Genomic DNA, 18,389 nt, shown 5'->3' with positions numbered 1-18,389 from the left:
CTGCTGTCAAAATGATGAAACGAAACAATGAAATGTCATCTAAGGCCGGAATGTGTCTTTTGATTGCAATTTATGATATGAAAAGTCAGGCAATTCACATCTACATATCCATAGAGAGAACAACTCTGACTTAATTATAGAAAGTTTAACTTATTGATTTTTAAAGCTTTTTCTCACCAATATATAACAACTCCGGCAATTCTATAACCCCAACTTGTCTAGGAACCTCGCATGGTTGGTCACTGGCTAAGATTAAGCCAAAATATAAGCAACAGTGTTGCCACAAACTTCACATTAACAAAGATGACAACACTTACACTTAAATGTCATGACGGAATATAACAATCAGACAGAAAATAACATAGGTATTAGGCTTTTGTTAAAAACAAATGCATTGCATAAACGTTTAAAGAGGTCTGATTTCAATATTTGTTTACATTTTGCTTTATACGTTTAAATTTTAGACTAATTGTAAGCCCTAATGGATTTTTATAATCAAGCTGCCCATGTGGCTTCTGTCAAATCGTTTGAGTTGAATTGTTAATTGTAGTAACTAAAATTGTTCAGTATATAATCGACATTTGAGAATTTACTTAAATGTGCATATATTTTCTAAATATTAAATTTTGCGAGGCGTTTGAAAACTGTTACAAGGCAAAGTCCTGTCCGTTGAACTGTGCAACTATGTCCGATAATCCGTGCATATTCTGTTTAGATGAGCAGCGAAACCCGCGACACATCCGATGTGGGCATTCCTTCTGCGCGGATTGCTTTGAGCACTATCTGAAGCTGGGTCTGGATTCCCGTTGTCCACTTTGTCGGCTAGATTTTCGAGGCGATGGCGCAGACGATGCTCGCAGCATTATCACAAGCAACCAGGGCAGACGACAGGAGACGGCAATAGGACTGGGCGATCTTTATACGAATTTCGACTATCAGAATGACATTTTGATGCTGACCCTTAGCGAGCAGGAATGTCGACTATTTGAAGAACTTCACCAGGAGGTACTGCAAAGGCTTGCCAACGAGGGTTGAGCTGTTACCTGTAATAGTTTCCTTGTGGTCAATGTTCTGTTAATCTTGTTTATATTTATATAAGAATATGTGTTCATATTTATTCACTCAGCATTCAAAGAATTACATTTTAATGCAACTCCAAGAACAGTTCTCTTGACTTTAATTTGAGGATTTAATCAGATTAACACCAAAACTATTCGATTGAGTCGCATGGGAGCAAAACTCTACTCTCCTTGGTCTCCATCTAATTGCTTGGCAATTTGGCCAACATGCTTACGAGTCGAATAGAGGCTGATAAATCGTTAATCTTCCTTTTGCAGATGAACAGCTAATGATGGCAATTAACAAACAGGCACATTGGATAAATGGTGTTGCAAAAATGGTTTATTAAATGTTTACTCATGGCCAAGCCCAGGCCAGCCCAGCTGAGACTCCAGATACATATACATATATATATATTTTATCTCACGAATCATTTTTACCATTGCCCATTTTGACAGCGCTTTGAGTCAACAACATTGCGGCCAGCATGCAAATAGATACACAGATACAAATCTCTAAACGCGGCCACATTATGAAATTGCAATCGCTGGCAGGCTCGACAGAAAACTATCTCATGGATTTGCGCAATTTGTCATCCCGGACATCGCGGTGCATAGGCATCGGTTGTATGGAATATCGGTGGCATGGTTATAGTTATGGGGCATTCGGTATGGGGGTATTGGCCAAGGGGTTAAGTGCGTGTGCGGGCGTGGCCGTTGAACAGTTTTATTGATAAGGCTTGCCAGCCTAGCTTCGATTTGGTCATTTAGCTTTTGCCAATTATTAATGCCTGTTGTCGCCGGATTGCGTGTAATTTGTGGCAGTTGTTTACCGCTGCAGCAACAGAAACAGCGGCAAATTGTAATGCGATATATGGACTACCATATTTATTGGTCACTTTACGATTCATCGTTGTTGTTGTTGTTGAACTACATCCATGCATAGGCGCTTACAAGTGATTCAACAAGCTGGCAAACATTTTTATCATCATCATCGATAAGCTCGCTTGTTGTACAGTTGTGCTCAGTTGAACTTAGCTTTCATCGTTGGGCTCTCCACACCGCCTGGATTTCCCCATTTTGTTCGAGTTATTTCAAAGTTATCTGAAGTCATTTGTCAAATTGCTAAACTGACATTAAAACCTGATAAATCCCAAATTTGACATTTTCCCGCCGATGATCGATGCATTTTTTCTCTGTTGGGTTTTATTTTTCTCCTCCTTTTTTTTTGGGAGTTTTTTTTTCTGCAGGGGAGTGCAAGCTGGTGACATTTTTGCGCCAATTTCGGTCGGTGGGCCATCAGTTAAGGCTTCCCCGCCGACTCTTTCGCTCAGTTCGCATTTTTCGCTTTCAATTTTGTAGTTTTGTAGTCTCTTTGCCTTTTTGCATGCGTGGGAGTTGCACGAATTGTGTCGTTAAATAATGTCTCCCCTTTAGTAAACGGAGAGAAGCAGACGAAATCCTGCACGAGACAGAAACTTGTTTCTTAGAGCGCGGAAGCAACTGGAGCAGTTGCAGTCTAAGCCTCAGCCTTAGACTTTTGGGTGGCCAACCCGAGCCTTGCCGGCCTTGTATTTGATGTTGATGTTGCAGCCGCCGCTTTGTTTAATTGATAGACGACGACAACGACGACGACGACCCACGTTCCAGGCAGGCCCAAACCATGCGGCACGCGATGCTTTGGCCTCGTTGGTGTCTCTCTCTATCCTCTACCTCTCTCCCTCTCTTTTTGCTAGCCGACCAGTGGCAGAAAACCCATCGAACTCAAACTGTGCTGCGCATGCGCATGCAACAAATGCGACGGCGTTGACAGATTGATGCCCCCAAACAGACCAAGTCCAAGTCGGGGCCCCCGCTTCATTATTCAAATTGCCCAAGTATATTACAGTGTGTCTCTGCCTGTCTCTGTGTGTATGTATGTGTGTGCCTTACTTTGTTGTTGTCTGTGTGTGTGTGTGTGTGTGTGTGTTTGCGCGGAATTTATCAAAGTCTTTGCCTGTATATGCCAATTGAAGAAATGAGAAGCGTATAGAGGGGACAGAAATAGGAATCAGGAGTTGGAGTTTCTTGCGTGGGCGTCAAATGTTCGTTTTGTGTGTTTGTTTTAAATTCCCTACTTAATGATAGATCGTAGAGTTACTTCGCACCAAAATTTGATTGGAAACTCACAAGAACTTTGGTCTCATAAAGCTCTTGAAAATTTCCATAATATTAGAATGTTAAGTGAACGTTAATCGTTTAAATATATCAGCCAAATCTTGATCTTGTTAGTTTAATTGCTGATAGACATTAAACGGTCTTAGATAACCAAGCTAGAATGGTCCGAATAGACACAATCTGTTTAATATCACCTCGACTTAGGTATATACACTTCATTAATGGGTGTCTAATAGTCTAAACGGATGGCAATACACGAATTTTGCAGGTCAGTTTAGGATACATTTTGCAGACAGAGAAACTTTCCTTTTGGCTAAAGGGCAGGCGCATTACATCTGTGACTGTAACAACCAACACAATTGGGTGCGGTACCTAGCTATTCTCATAAATATATATGTACATATGTATCTATGAATAGCCAATGTTGTAGGTATATACATGTGTACATACATATATAAAACATATGCTGGCTGGGAGTAATTAAAGCAGTTTAACATGTCTCAGTTTTGGCCAGTTTTTGGAGCTGTCACAACATCAACAAGCCTTCATTCATGCACAGAGACAGCCACCAGGCATCCAGTTAGCAAAGTCAGTCAGTCAGTCAGTCAGCCAGGCAGTCAGTTAGTCAGTCATTTGGCCAAAAAGTTGCCATAAATCAACTCATTTGAAATGCATCAAAGGCAGCAATCAGAAACAGAAATAAACTGCAACAAACAAAAATAAGTTTTCTTTTTATTTTTTTTTTGAGTAGAAAAACTCAAAATCAAAATGCAGTCAGTTACACAAATATTTTTACACGTAGTGGCGATTTCCAATTGGAATTTACAATTGTGGGGGCGGGGCAGCAGCAGCAGCAGCAGCAGCAATTGTCCAAGCAACCGAAAAACCAAGGCGTGTTTGCACAATGTGTGAAAACAGGATCAAAGTCCTGCCTAAACATTTGTCAACTGTTTGCCATTTATATAATCAACAGAAGAAAACAACGTGGCAAGGGGACAAGGAGGGGTGTGGGGGCTAGGGTCTGAGTTGGCTTGTGTCATGAATATGCACCAATTAAACATTTTGTCTGCATGCAGTAAACATGCATCAATCAAATGCCAATGGCCCAGAGGACAAACATTTGTCGCAGACTGCAATGCAATCTAAGCAAGTCAGTGCCAGCGAGGGTTGATTCTAAAGAAGCTAAGACGAGAAACAAGTGTGGGAGTTAATTTCAGCAAGGCAAGAAACATACTCCATTCTATTTTTTTTCTTTTAAAAGTATTTCTTTAGAAATCCATTCAAAAAGTAAAGCAAACCCTCGTTTTGGCTAGATATTCAAATGTCTCGAGTAGCAGCAGCAACAGTCAGTGTACTTTTATGACAAGGGGCTGACTCCTTTTTGGTTTTTTCTCGAATTTTTAGCTGTTTTGGGCGTGGGGAGTTTTCGAGATTATTAGCATCGCTTTGGTCATTGCTTAATTGATTTGGTTGTTGGCCATGTTAACTGACAGCACGCACGGATGTAACATTGCGATAGCGACTCTGACACAAGCCAAAAACAAAAAAAAAACAACAAACCGAAAAAATGTTGCAGTTAGCTTTAAACTCAAACAGTCAGTCAGAGTTGTCAGTTGGTCAGTTGTCAAGCCATCGATTGACTGCATCGACTATAGTTTGGACTGGGATTTGTAGGCTTACCAGTATGTGGGCCGATCGTTCCATGTTGTTGGGGGCCATTGTAAAATTTCACTTATCTCACTCGCTAGCTTAGGCAGAGCAAACAATTAAATACTTTTTTGCGCACGAGTTATAAATATGAATGTCAAGATGCCAGCCAGCCAGTCAGCCAGCCAAGGATGTCGTGAGCGCTTTGACCCACATGCAACTGCCAGCAATTTGCCACCTAAATGGAAAATTATGAGCACCAGCATTTCTCTGCCTGATGCCGCTGCTGCCAGCCTGGCTGCCTGCCTGCCATACGATAAGAGAAGCAAATGTGATTCCTTAACGTTCCCACAATTGCCAAAGTCAACGACATCAGCAGCAGCAACAAAAGCAACCAAAGCAACAGAGCAACAATTTCGTTATAATTTCTATTATTTTCCCTTTTGGCATAATTGCAGACAATTTACTTAACGATCAATAGCGTCAAACGGCAAGACGGTTAAAAATTTATTAGCTCCCGCAGCTTTTTGGCAGGCTCAGTCAGGCTGGGGCTCAGATTCAGGCTTCAATTCATGTGTTGCTGGTTGGCCTTATGGCAACAAAAACTCACAATGTTTGTTGTTGCTGCCAGCAGTCAAATATTGCAGTTGCATCCGCGTGAGAGTTCAGTTCAGGTTTCTTCAAACATCCCCCGCCATCCGCCCCCCCTCACTCTTAAAGTTTAGTTTGAGCTAATGCGAATTGCCTTTTTGTTGCCATAAAACATTTATTTAAAATAGAGCAACATTTTCTTTATTTTCTCTGTTTTTTCGCTTTTTTTAATTTTTACCACAGGCGACCACCAAGAGAAAATTTCTGAAAGAAGAGAGAAATATATGATCGTTGTTCATATTTTAATTACGCGACTTTATCACGTCATTTTGCTGTGGTTGTCGTCGTTGTTGTTATCGTTCGAAAGAGCCAGTTTAGGAAACAAAATTGGATTAGTTTACCTTATCTTGAAGGGGGATAAACTTTGGGCCATCTATAGGATCGTATAAAAATCTAGACCATCTATCTATAGAGATGATCTCCAAAATAACAACAACTACCACCTCTTTTCATTGCTTTTTTAAAAGGTTTGTCTATTGTTTTCTTCCTACAGAATAATTTGTTAACATTTGCCAGCGTTTCATTAAAATCTTTTTAAATATTTATGGCTATTAAATGCAATTTAAGGAAAGTTATATTAAGATTTGATTGGACAAACCGCCGAGTGAGGGGAATGTCTGTAAAAATGAACATTGAACTTATACAAAAGGACTAATGGCAAACATTTTTGTTAACTATTTAGCAGTCGAAAACTGTGAGAACAATTTGAAAATCATATTTCCGTTTATCCCTAGCAAACGAGCAATAAATTTTTGTAAATTTTCGCCAATAAAGAAACGTAATGATCATGTTAATGATCGAACTGTGTTGGAGGCGGTTAAGGGGCGCGAATAGACGGAACACCGCTGGACACCCACTGTTGATTATTTTCGTCCAACGATGAAAATCTATGCGGTGGTCAGAAATATGGTTGTTGTTGTTGTGTGTTGTTGTTGTTAGTGGTTTTGTTTATGTGCTGCTGATTATGAGCGGGCGGCGTCGCTGGCAAGCACATAATCGCTGAGATGTTGGCTTATTTTGATGTTTCAACAACGTCGAACTCTGGGGTCAGAGCCAGACAACGACGCATCGTAAATCATTCATAGAGGGTTGGAGGGAGGAAGGGTGGGTGGCAGCAAGTACACCAAAGTGAACCAGCGACAGACATAGCCATAGCCATAGCCATAGCCACAGTAACACAAGCAACAACATCGTGAAATTTGTTGCCTTTGCTAGCACACAACAAATTGATTTTAGTCACGATACTGTCAATTAGCTAGCCATGGGTCAGCATCGGCAGCTGGCTAAGCCTGCAACTCCCAGCGAGGTGTTGATGCCGGCGAACTTTGTTGGCTGCCCGCTGACCCAAGAGACGGAGCGTTGCAACCGCAGCTGGCTGTAAGCAGCCTCATCCTCATCCTCGTGCTTATCCTCATCCTCATCCTCATCCACATCCACCAAAAAGTCATCGTCATCGCCATTGCAATCGCCATCGTTGGTCGCCATCGTCATCATCGTTTAGCTGCGATTAAGGCTGCAAAAATTATTGTTATAGTTGCCTGCCAGGGCTGCCAAAGTTGGCTACTTTATTAAATCAAAGCTATGCTACACGGTATCCGAATCGAATTTAGGGAGGTAAACACGACATTTCATTTAAGCACCAACTAAGAGACCGACAAACAAATATTAAAGGCATTTCATTTGAAATTAGAGAAAGAATACTTCAACCTAATGTGCAAAAGTCATAAAAATTAATTTATGAATTTACCGATATTAATAATAATTTCATATTGATTATTATTATATTTTTATATTAATTACTTTCGAATTGTGAGTGGAATATGGCTATAGAAATTTCTTTGCTGGACAATAATTGCTTTTTAACTGAAAGGGTAGAAAATCAAGTTTAAATATTGAGTATGCGGACGGGTCGGTCTCCTGTCATAATGCTCACTTGTCTCTCAGTCAATATACTTCTTATGGCCAATACTGGGAATTTGGTAAGTCGATAAGCTTTCGGATTGGCTGGCGATTTAACTGGCTTTTCACATGATTATCACGTGAGTTGATGCCTCGATGACCCCACACGCTGTTCATATTTATGACCAGTTGATGGCCATTGATTTTGATATGCAAGTCGGCTCGTTTGCTCGTTTTGTTCGCTTGCCATATATATAATGGACTTTAAGTTATGGCCACAATTTGCCAGCCTTTCGCCTTTCGATCTAATTGAGTGATTTCTGGAATGCCCAAAGGTTTTTGTCTTTTATTGTTTTTTTTTTGTTTCGAAAATAGAAAAAAGAAATTTCCTAATTAACTTTTAAGCTTTGTTTATTTGGCTTTTGGAGTTTTTGTTTTCCGATTTGGTTTTTGGGAAATTGTTGAAATGCCTGGGCGATAATTAAAGAGCCCAAGCTACGACAAAAGACAACTAAGACGGCGACGACGACGAATGCAATTCTAAGACAGACTTAAGGCTTGATTTCCTTTTGCGACTTGGGCTCAACTAAAAAGTCCGGGTCCAAGTCGAGTCGAATGAAGTGAAGTGAAGTAAAGTGAAGTGAACTGAAGTGGAGTGGTGGAGTTGAGTCGAGGCGTACCTGTTAAAAGATACTTTGAACCTGTTGTACAGTTAGAGTTACAATTTGCAACGGCCCAGTCGTTGTTTGTATCGATGGCGATGCACTTGAAAATCGTGATTTCACCTTTGTGTAGCAAGCCAAGGCAAGGCGACTGCAACTGCAACTGCAACTGAAACTGCAATAGCAATAGAAATAGCAAAAAGCCCAAAAAAAGACAACAACAACAACAAAACAACCAACAACTGAACAAAGTCTTCTAAATGGCAAAGTAAACTGATTTACAATCAAAGGCAATGAAGCGCGCAAAGAGTTGCAAGTTTCGAGCTCATTTTTCTGTTTTCTTCTTCGTCTCCTTTGTAGTTTTTTTTCTTTCAGTTCCGTTCAATTCGTAGTCCTAGCAGTCCCGTTGCCATCAGCAGAGCAAAATCAATTGAAGTAATTACGAAATGAAGGCACGAACTAATAAACTTGGTCGTTCCAGGCATTTGTAGCTACTCGATTGGGTCGTCGTCGTCGACGTCAGCGACAGCGGCAACAGCAGCAGCAGCAGCAGCAGCGGTTGCTGTTGTCTTAACAAGCGAATGGCCAATTGGGTCTGCACCGCGCCCAAAAACTCTCAATTTACAGTTAGTTTAAATTAATTAAACGAAAATGCACTTAATTAGAAGACCAAGACAATTTCCTACTGAACGAAAAAAAAAAATGGCAAGAGGAACGAACCCTCTGCCTTTGGCTATCCTCAGACAATCCGCAACAAGTCACAGCAAGTGCATGACTTTTGCTGAACTCCCAGTTCCGAGAGCGAAACGAAATCAGGCCAGGCCTCAGAGATCAGACAAATCTGCGCTCGACTAAGCCAATGGACAGGCGGAATCGATCGCACGTCAAAAACTGGGGCCAGGCATCAAAAGAAATATGACTTTTCATTTAAGTCAGGTCAAGACGCCCCAAAAAAACAAAAAAAACAGCAGAAAAAAACTTCTTTTTTTTGACCCCAACGACGACTTGAAATGAAAACGAAAATGAAATGAAAAAGCGCCATTTGGAGGGCATCGAGCATTATGGACCAGGGCATCGGGCATCTATAGATGCCCCTTCCACTCCTCTGCCCTCTCCCTCACCCAGCAAGTTGATCGTGCTGGGTCTGGCAGTCAATTTGTTTGCCAGAGTTTTTATTGTTTTATATTTGATGTTGTTGTTGTTGTTTCTGTTTTGTGGACGGCGGCGTTGAGTTGCTCTAATCGATGCGCACAGATCAAAAAACAAAAAACCGTCCAACAAAACAAAAAGATGCGCCACACCCGCATCGTAGACCGAAATTAAAGCCATTGTCTGGAACTTTGGGTCAAGTGCTGACAGCGACGACGACGAAGACGACGAGACGACTGCGACGCAACTCAATACCAAATCGAAATCCGTAAGAGATGAAGTTCGACGCGTGCTCAATTTAATCAGATTTAAGGCGGACTTTAGTTTTCATTATTCAGCGAAATGGTGAAAATAGAAGTCCAGTGATTCGTCCCATCTTTGCCCTACCTTGCCTTGCCTTACCCTGCCGTCCAATTGATTGGCAAAAGTAATTCAATCCTAGTTTAAATGAGCCACTCAGTCAAATCTGTTGCCCTTGCCAACGCCCACAAAATGGGAGAAAGTCGGTACCGAAACGTGAGACCATTTTGACACTCAGCCAAGTGGACTCTACACTCACCCTGCTCGATCTCCCTTCAAATGGCGCCCCGAAAATCGTTTTCAATTAAAGTCAAACGTGCTGGAAATCAAATTAAATGCCACAAAAGCAACAGCAGCAGCCGCAGCACAACAAAAAAAAGCAAAAAAAGCGCGCGCACAAAAAATTTTGATTATTTGTACAACTCAAATTAGAAGGAAAGTCGCCAAAGCCCGGCAAAAGTAATCAACCTCATCATCACCTTTTGTGGCTTTACTTCTATGGCGTGCGGCCAAAGTAGGTTGACCAGCCGCGGCTGCTGATGCTGACCCACAACCGCACCACAGCTACCAGGAGACGAGGAGTCACAGTCAAAGTCGAAGTTAGTATGGTGACTGCATTTTGCCGTTGTCTTGTTGCATGCCCCATGCAAGATGAAAGCATACCGTGTGCCTCATGTTCGGGCCAAACAGCAACTGAGTGCCAAAGTAATTAGTCTGATGGCAAATAATTTGGGCAGGCTTGCGGTTCCGCATTGTCAGCTTATTAGGCCTATGATAGACTCGACTCGACTCTGCACTCCGCATTCGCTTAACTTAATTGATTAACATTCAGAATACATTCAAGCCAAAGAAGAGAAGAAGAAATAAATGCCAGACAATTTTCAAATGCACTTCAAACTGCTACATCATCACGCTGACCCAAGTCGCTTCATCATCAAAGCGAATCAAAATAACAATAAATAAGCTCTAAAAATAAATCTAGCCAACAAATTTTTTGTGCGTTGCCGCCAAATGCTGTCGACGCCATCGCCATCAATCAGGGGCAAGAGCCGGGCAGAAGATCCAAAAAAGCTGAGGCACAGCTAGGAGATAGAGCAACAAAACGAAACTTGGCAAGGCCAAAGGCGTTTTACAGTTCAGCTAACTATAAATAGACAAAATAAGAGAAAAAAAAAAGTCAAGTGAATAAGCCGCACTAAAAACACAGAGGCGCTTTATATAATGACTGATGCATGAACAAGTTAGCGAATTCTAAATACTCTAGACTCATGATCTCAATTAAACTCTCTTGATCCTAGTAACGAAAGCAATTCCAAGAGAATCGCTCAGAATAAAATCTTTATTCCAATACATTTTATATATTTCTGAATATCTGATCTACTTCTGATGGAAGTGTATTCAATAAGAGTATTTAAGTATGGCAGATAGTAGTTACTTGAATGATTTCTCTTACCGACATCCATCACAACATCTTTTCATTTTCTTCGGCATATGTAGGTACAATTGGTGCTCTTGGCCTCCCCCCCTGCCGGCAGTTGATTCGTCTTTATTCACAATTGAGCTTAGACGATTTTTATGGCACTGAGTCTTAGATGGCTGTCTTCGGCAAAGCTTTTTTGTCCGGAAGATATGTACATTGAAGACGTGGGGCAGGCGTGGGGGGAGGGAGTAATTAAAAATCACACAAGTTTTAAAGTGTGCCCCGCCTGATCGGAGTCAGGTAGTGATATTGGTATTGGTTGTGGCGATTCTTTAATTGAACACCTCAAAATGATGCGCACGTAAGGCAACTTAACGACTCGAACAATACGAAAATGCCATGAACATGTTTGCCATATAATCCTCCTTCTTCGAAACCTAATGAGGGCAGACTCGGCTGCTGTTGTTGCTGCTGCAGCTGCAGCATGCAACAGCCACAACGCCTTAACACGCCCCCTACCCATGCCCATACCCATTCCCATTCCCATTACCATCCTCATCCACATCCCCAAAAACAAGTGAAGCCGATACCGAAGCCGAAGTTTGCACAAGAAATTAAACTTGAAATCAAGTCGCAAGTCGCACATGTCCGTGTATCAGTTTGTGCATCTACTTGCCCTTAAGTAAAGTAAAGTATCTTGTTGCAACTTCATTTCGTGGCATGGCCCCAAAATATTTTTGCGCTTTTGCGACCGCAACAACAACATACATGTTGCATATTTTGGCCTTGTTGTTGCTCAGAGACAGAGACAGAGTTGAAGATGGAGATGCAGATCCTGCCCTGCCCTCACTGAAATTATTTTTTCTCCCTCATCGTTTCGTGTAGATTTCGTTTTTCGTTTTTCGGTTTTTGGTTTTTAGTTTTCGGTTTTCGCTTTTGTTTTATTTTTGGTTTTTGGGTGTTTTTATGTTCTTATAATGCGACTTATCAGATTTTTTTCGTAGCTGACAATGGCCGAAAAGTGCCTCATGGCAACGTCCGCGAAGGTTGCACAACAGATACTTTAAGGAATGGGGGTTCCTTGCACACACACACACAGACACATACATACTGGGAGCTTCGGTTTTTAATGCATATAATGTTGTTCGTGTTGTTGTTGTTGTTGTTGGTCAGTATTAAATTTGCTTTTCCCTTTATGGGCCATAAACATTTTTATATACACCACGCGTCTGGGTTCTTTAATATACAAAATGATTTTTTATTTTGATGATTTTCAATAAAATTAAATTGAAAATAAAAATAAAATAAATTTTTATGTTATTATTATTTTGACGCTACGGCGAACATGGCATGTCCATGTCGATGATGCCCCAAAGAAAGATTATTAAAATGGAGATAACAGAGTGAAAAATGTTTTCATCCAAAGGTGGAGACCCACATCAATATAATATAAGCTGTATGTCTCAATAAAAGTAATTTACCTTTAAAAATAACCAAAAATTGAAAGAAAAAATATATTTTCTTGTGAAAATTTTAAATTTATGCATGAAAAATAAAAACATTTCAACAAGTCAATAACTTAACTGCTAGCCAAATCTTAAAATTAGCTTTGTTGACTTTTTGAAACCAACTCACACGGAGATTTTCTTAATAATTCTCAACTGAAGAAGCGACTTCTTTTTGAAAACTTCTTGGGCAATAATTTTAGTTTTAAGGATTAATAAAAAAAATTGTCATCCTTACAATGCTTAAAACAACATTCCAAGCCTGTAATAAAAAGTCACTTATGTTGGCCAAGTTATTCCATAAGCCATTATATAGCCTCTAAAATGCTTACTATGCCGAAAAGTTTCCCATGTCTTTTAAATTTCTTCCTCTTGAACTGCTCTTCTGCTCCTGCTCCTCCTTCTTCTGCTTCATCTCTTTTTCTTTTACTGTTGCTTTGGTTTTTATCCTCTAACTTGTTCCCGCTCTTTGTTGTTGCTGTTGTATTTATATATGTATTTCAATGTTTGGTGTTTTGCGCTTGTCAAATATTTGCAAATCGCTTTGACATCTGGTTCGACAACTTGTTATCGTCCGCCTGGGCCGACTCGGGCTCGCACATATTTCGTTTTTAATAAATTGTACCACAATTTGATATGGCAATCTCTCCCCCAGCCCCTCGGGGGGCACGCCCCGCCCCCCCCTGGCACCCAGATCTGACTGCAGGCCTCCTTGGCTGCCTGCAGCTATTGCAGCTGTCATGGCAAAATATAAAACTACAACAACAACCACATCGAAAAAACCGAAACTCTTTGATTAGGCGTGGAAAAATATTGTCCGAAAGCACTTTAATCGTTTTGATTAAAAGCCAGCAAGCCTAATTAGTTGGAAATTGGAACCGGTCTTGGGAGTTTTCGAGTGCAGACGGAAAACCTTTTCGTCAATATGTTTTGTGGTCTCTGTGGCATGGCCAATTTAACAAACGAAATAATTCATAGAAACATAAATCGCGATATGCCTGCCAGTACCTGCCTTTGCCAGCCCCTCTCCCTCTCTCTCTCCCACCTCCTCCCACATCCTGGGCATTGTAAGCGCCTTCTACACTCTTGGCCCCAAATTGGCCGTCAATAGTGGCCAATTGTTTATATACATTTATTTTTCGTTTCTTTTTTTCGTGAATTAAACAAATACGAAATGCAACGACACGCCTATTGTTGTAAATATCTTTGCGTTTTGTATTTTGTTCTGATTAATTTTTTTGTCTGCCGTTCGACAGAAACGTTCAAAACTTCAACACATTTGGCGATAAGCATCGATCGAGGCGAAACAAAAAACTACAATAAATAGGTTTATATAGTAGAAAATGAGAAATAACAAAAAAATCAACAATTGAACGACATTGGCAAATATGGACGATTAGCAACCAAAGCATTTCATTTGTAAGCCTTTTTGTTGCGCTAAACACGTGCTCCCAAAACAGTTTGCAACAAGAATATGATGCAGAGCATTGGCAGTGGGTGGTTTAATATGTACTTAAATTAAGATAAAATTTAAATTGAACCAATAAGAAATTTATGTTATTATTGTATATCAATAACTTGTGAATTAACCCTCGCATCTCTGGCTCTCATACACATATAGGAGGGAAAAAAAACGTGCCAGTGCACCCATGACTAGCCGTGCACAACAACAACAACAACAGTAACAGCAAATGCCTTTTAATTGAAAATGTTGATTGAACTCAAGTTCGTTGCTTAAGTCTTTCGTTTGACTTTTCCATAAAAATGAGTCGCGTTGCCTCCTGCCTCCGCGGCGACTTGCAGCCCCTTATCGACTTGTGTTTTACAGCGTGACACCAAATTGTTGTAGTAATTAATAATAGCAGACAACAACAACAAATTATGTTTTTTAATAACTGTAAATTTGTAGTTGTAAAAATTTACGATTTAATTGCTAAGCGTTTGAATTTATTATGAGAGTGCTAAGTTGTATTTGTATCCATGTTTGTTACGCCTGAATAAGACCAACAAATTATGTGAGCCACAATGTGTGTGAGAGAGTGTTGGTGTGGTTTGATCCAATTTCTGACCTTAAGAAGAGGCCACCCAAAAGTGTATGTATTTGAACCAGACCTTGGCTTCTACGAGTCCCCCCCCACCGACCATGATCAAGACCATTGATGGTTGGTGGCCTCCATTTTCATCCTTCATTTTAATCATTCAATCGAAGTCTCAATTGCTGCATTTGACTCGAGTCGTGTTCATCTTTTTCTACTGTCGTTGTCGTCGACATTTTGTTTAAACTACAATTACTTATTTAATCATAATTTTGTTCGCGTTTCAACAATCATCAATCATCAAATGCAATTGCCGACAGCGCCCGGGCAGAATTTCTGCGACGACTGGGCCAACTGTCAGTCTGACATATTGCCACAGCAGAGAGACGAGAGAAGAGTTAGAAAACGAAACAAAGACAGAGAGAGAGAGAGAGATAGAAAGAGAGGAAAAGCGAAAAGAGGAAACCCGATGTTGGCCAGGCCAAACAGTGGAATGCCAAGGCATGCGGTTGCTGCCGCTGCTCCAGCTGTTTAGTGTGCGCTCGCGCAAAAAAAAAAACGAAAAAAAAAGTAGCATCAGCGGCAGAACGCCACAATTATCTAGTCAGCAGTCAGTCAGTCAATCGGCTCGTTGAACTTGCAGTCGCTGTGATCGCACAAATCAATCGATCACGTTTTATAATGCCGCTGCAGACTTGCCTGGAAATGGGGGGAAAAAAAAACAAGAAGGAAAAACAAAGAAATGCCAATGCAAAAGGTTGCTTAGACATGTCGTTTACCCATCAAAAGGTTTTACAAATGCTAGTGTTAACTTGCTCGGGCCGTATATACCCTTAGCCGCAGGAGAATCAAAAGGAAAGACTGAAACTCACAACTGAATGAACTTTCCAAACGGGCAGCGTCAGCAGCAGCAGCAGCAGCAGCAGCAGCAGCTTGAAGCTAGCTTCAGTTCCAGCCGCAGCATCGCTCAACGGCCTCAGCTTGGCTAGATGGATTGATTGATTGCCTGAAACAGTTAGCAGACATTGTCTGGCTTGGCTTATTGCTATTTATGATCTTGATCTATGGATCGAGGGCAAAAGCACATGCGGCGACGACGTCGTCGAGCAGCCAGTGCACATGTTGATAATCAGCACGAAGCTGATAATGATGCCAGAGCTCTGGTCTTGATTGCTGCCGTTACTGCTGCTGCTGCCGCTGCTCTTTTTTTTCATCCTTCAATCATGTTGGAGTACTACTTAAATGCCTGCTAACCGCCGCCTAGATTTTGATTGAAAAACATTTTCCGAAATTGTTACACACAACGAACCAAAAAAAATTATTAGAAAAAAACCTTTAAGGGTAACATTGGAAACAAGAAATATCCAGCGTTCGGGTTAAAGAGCTGTTGGTGTTAAGTGCATGATAATCGATTAGAGTCGGTGTTTCTCGACTCCATATTTCGTTTCTTTTCGTAGTTTTATTATTTTTTTTTTTCTTGGCATGGTGTTGGCGTTAAACGGCTAAGCGCCAAAATTGCCTATTTATGGACCATTGCAGTTTAGTTTTTTTGTATTTTTTTGTTTCTTTTTTTGCTGGCAGTTGTTATGTGGCAGGCAGGAAACCATTTATTTGCATGTGAAGCATAGAAAGTATCTATTAGACTGCCGACGAATAAAACGACATTAAAATGCATTGCATCAACTCAAAGACTAGCAAAAAAAAATCACCAAAAATACAAAAAAATGAATGAATTAAATTCAACCAGAGTGAAAAACTTCAAACTGGTTAACATATTTTGCCACTTTTTACAGTATTTTAATTACAAGCCTTCAAAAAAAAAAAAACCCCAACTCCCCCACCCTCTGCCCACAAAAAAAGACGGCAAAGTCAAAAAGAACTTCTTGTGTCGGCAATCAATGAAAAGTCAATAAAAATCGCCAGTCAAACATTCACGCACACACATACATATACGAAATATATATACACTATACTAACGAACGTGTTAAGTAGCATTTTATGAGATCATTTGAGATGACGCTGCAGGTGCACCCAAATGCTGACACCAGCTCAACACCCAGTTTTAGCCTGAATTCGTATTCCGAGTTTGCAATTTCGAGTAGAGCATGCTAATTACAACATGTCACCAAGTGGCGGCACCAATTTGGAGTGGTTAACTTTTTGGCCTTTAGCTTGCATAAATTTCAAGTTCCACAAAGTTTATGTTTATGCTAAATACAAGTCAATCGACATTTTCACAGAAACTCACAGAAAAGTTTCTTAAATATGCGAAGTAAAATTTAAAAAGTTCAAAAGTGGATTCTAAAAATATTTCTCAATTTGAATAGAACCTTATGAAATGGCGATGATTTGGATTAGTTGCTAAAAAGGCGGAAGAAATATTGTTATATTCCTGAGTATTTTCTAGCAACTACTCCAAATCATCGCCTTTTCGAGGGTCAATATTCGAATGTGGTCCAATACATACTAAATATGGACTATATAACACTTTTTCAGCAGAGTCTGGGCCATGGTCCATACCAGTCTTTGCCCGAAACAATACACTAATGATTTATTTAAAGCACATTCAGCATTTTGTAGCTGCCCGACCCATAAATATATATTCACATATAGGAAAAAAAAAACAAAAAACAAAAATCAAAAATCCCACAAAACAAAAACCACTCTGAGATTGCCCACTGGGCTAGCTGGGTGGGCGTCATCAGAGTGACTAGAGCCGCACCCCTCTGCGTAGCATTGGCAGTGACCCAGCCGGATTCGGAATCGGTGAACGGAGACGGAGCCAGGCTAAGTTGGTTGCGTACTCCGTATATCATTGGCTGCGTATCTGCGCCGCGGGTGCAAAACGAAATCGACATTTAATGCGCTACCACACAATTGTTTAAGGGGGAAAGCGGGGGGGTGAGATGTAAAACGAAAGAGAACGAGAGAGGGGGATGTCTTTTTTGCTGCTGCTGCTGTTTTTGTTGTTGTTGTTGTTGTGATTGGTGGGGCGGCCTGTCTGTTTCCGTTTGCGTTGCAGCTAGACATTGCTATGATATCGCATATTTCAATCAATTTGCTTATTGCTGTCTTTTTGCTCTTGGGGCATTCCCGTTAGTATAATAGACCATAAAGGTGCGCTCAACATCGATATGTCTGTGTGTGTGTGTGGAGGAGGCAGGGAGCAGAAGAACTTGAAGCCTAACACAAATTTCACCACCACGCGACCAACAACAGAAAATATATTCCGACGAATCCTCCATTTGCTAGTTGAAAGCGTGAGATGCGACCAAATGCAAATTTTTGGCACGACGGCAATGCCATGACAGACACTTGTCAACGTTTTTTAAGTTTTCGATGCTGCCATTTTGTTCTTGGCCAAAAGGAAGAAAAAAAAAACAAAAACTATGCAAATATATGTCAGGACCCGATGGCGATGACGGCAATGACGACCACACGATGATGATCATCATAATGATGATGATGATGACGTTGATGGCAAAGTCGTCATGTCGAGCTCTTGACAACAACAAATGAAGATCAACAACTCGGGCTTATTTATTTTATACATTCAAATGCCGCATTGTAAAACACATTCCCGCCGTCGTCCTACCTTAACTGAAATTGCCAAAGTTTTGGCTAAGCGACACTCAAAAAAAAAAGAAATCAAAAACAATTAGAAAAAAATTCACTTTTAATTTGCAAAAGAAAGAAATGTAACCATCACAAAACTGCTAAACTAAAACTGTTAAAAGGACTTTAAGGATACATACTAAAGTAAATTCTAACCACATATTTTTCCAAGTGCATTTAGAAGAGGTAAATCCAAACGAAAGACACTATGAGTACTTGGCCCAAGAAACTCACAATGAACGTGAAGTCTTCGGCAATGGCAAACACATTTTTCGCGCCCCAAAAAGTGT

At 40.5% G+C, this 18,389-nt stretch overlaps 1 protein-coding gene across 1 annotated transcript; it reads left to right on the top strand.

Annotated features, from left to right (window-relative positions):
- The first annotated feature begins 508 nt into the window (after positions 1-508).
- LOC6651359 lies at positions 509-1,162 on the top strand. Its single transcript, XM_002073391.4, has one exon. It carries the CDS (start codon positions 598-600, stop codon positions 1,033-1,035), a length of 438 nt encoding a protein of 145 aa, XP_002073427.2. The 5' UTR covers positions 509-597; the 3' UTR covers positions 1,036-1,162.
- The last annotated feature ends 17,227 nt before the right edge of the window (positions 1,163-18,389 follow it).

This window comes from Drosophila willistoni, chromosome 3R, assembly GCF_018902025.1.
Source record: "Drosophila willistoni isolate 14030-0811.24 chromosome 3R, UCI_dwil_1.1, whole genome shotgun sequence".
Taxonomy (NCBI): Eukaryota; Metazoa; Arthropoda; class Insecta; order Diptera; family Drosophilidae; genus Drosophila; species Drosophila willistoni.
Note: the sequence above shows the minus strand (reverse complement) of the source record. Positions and strands in the feature narration are given on the sequence as shown.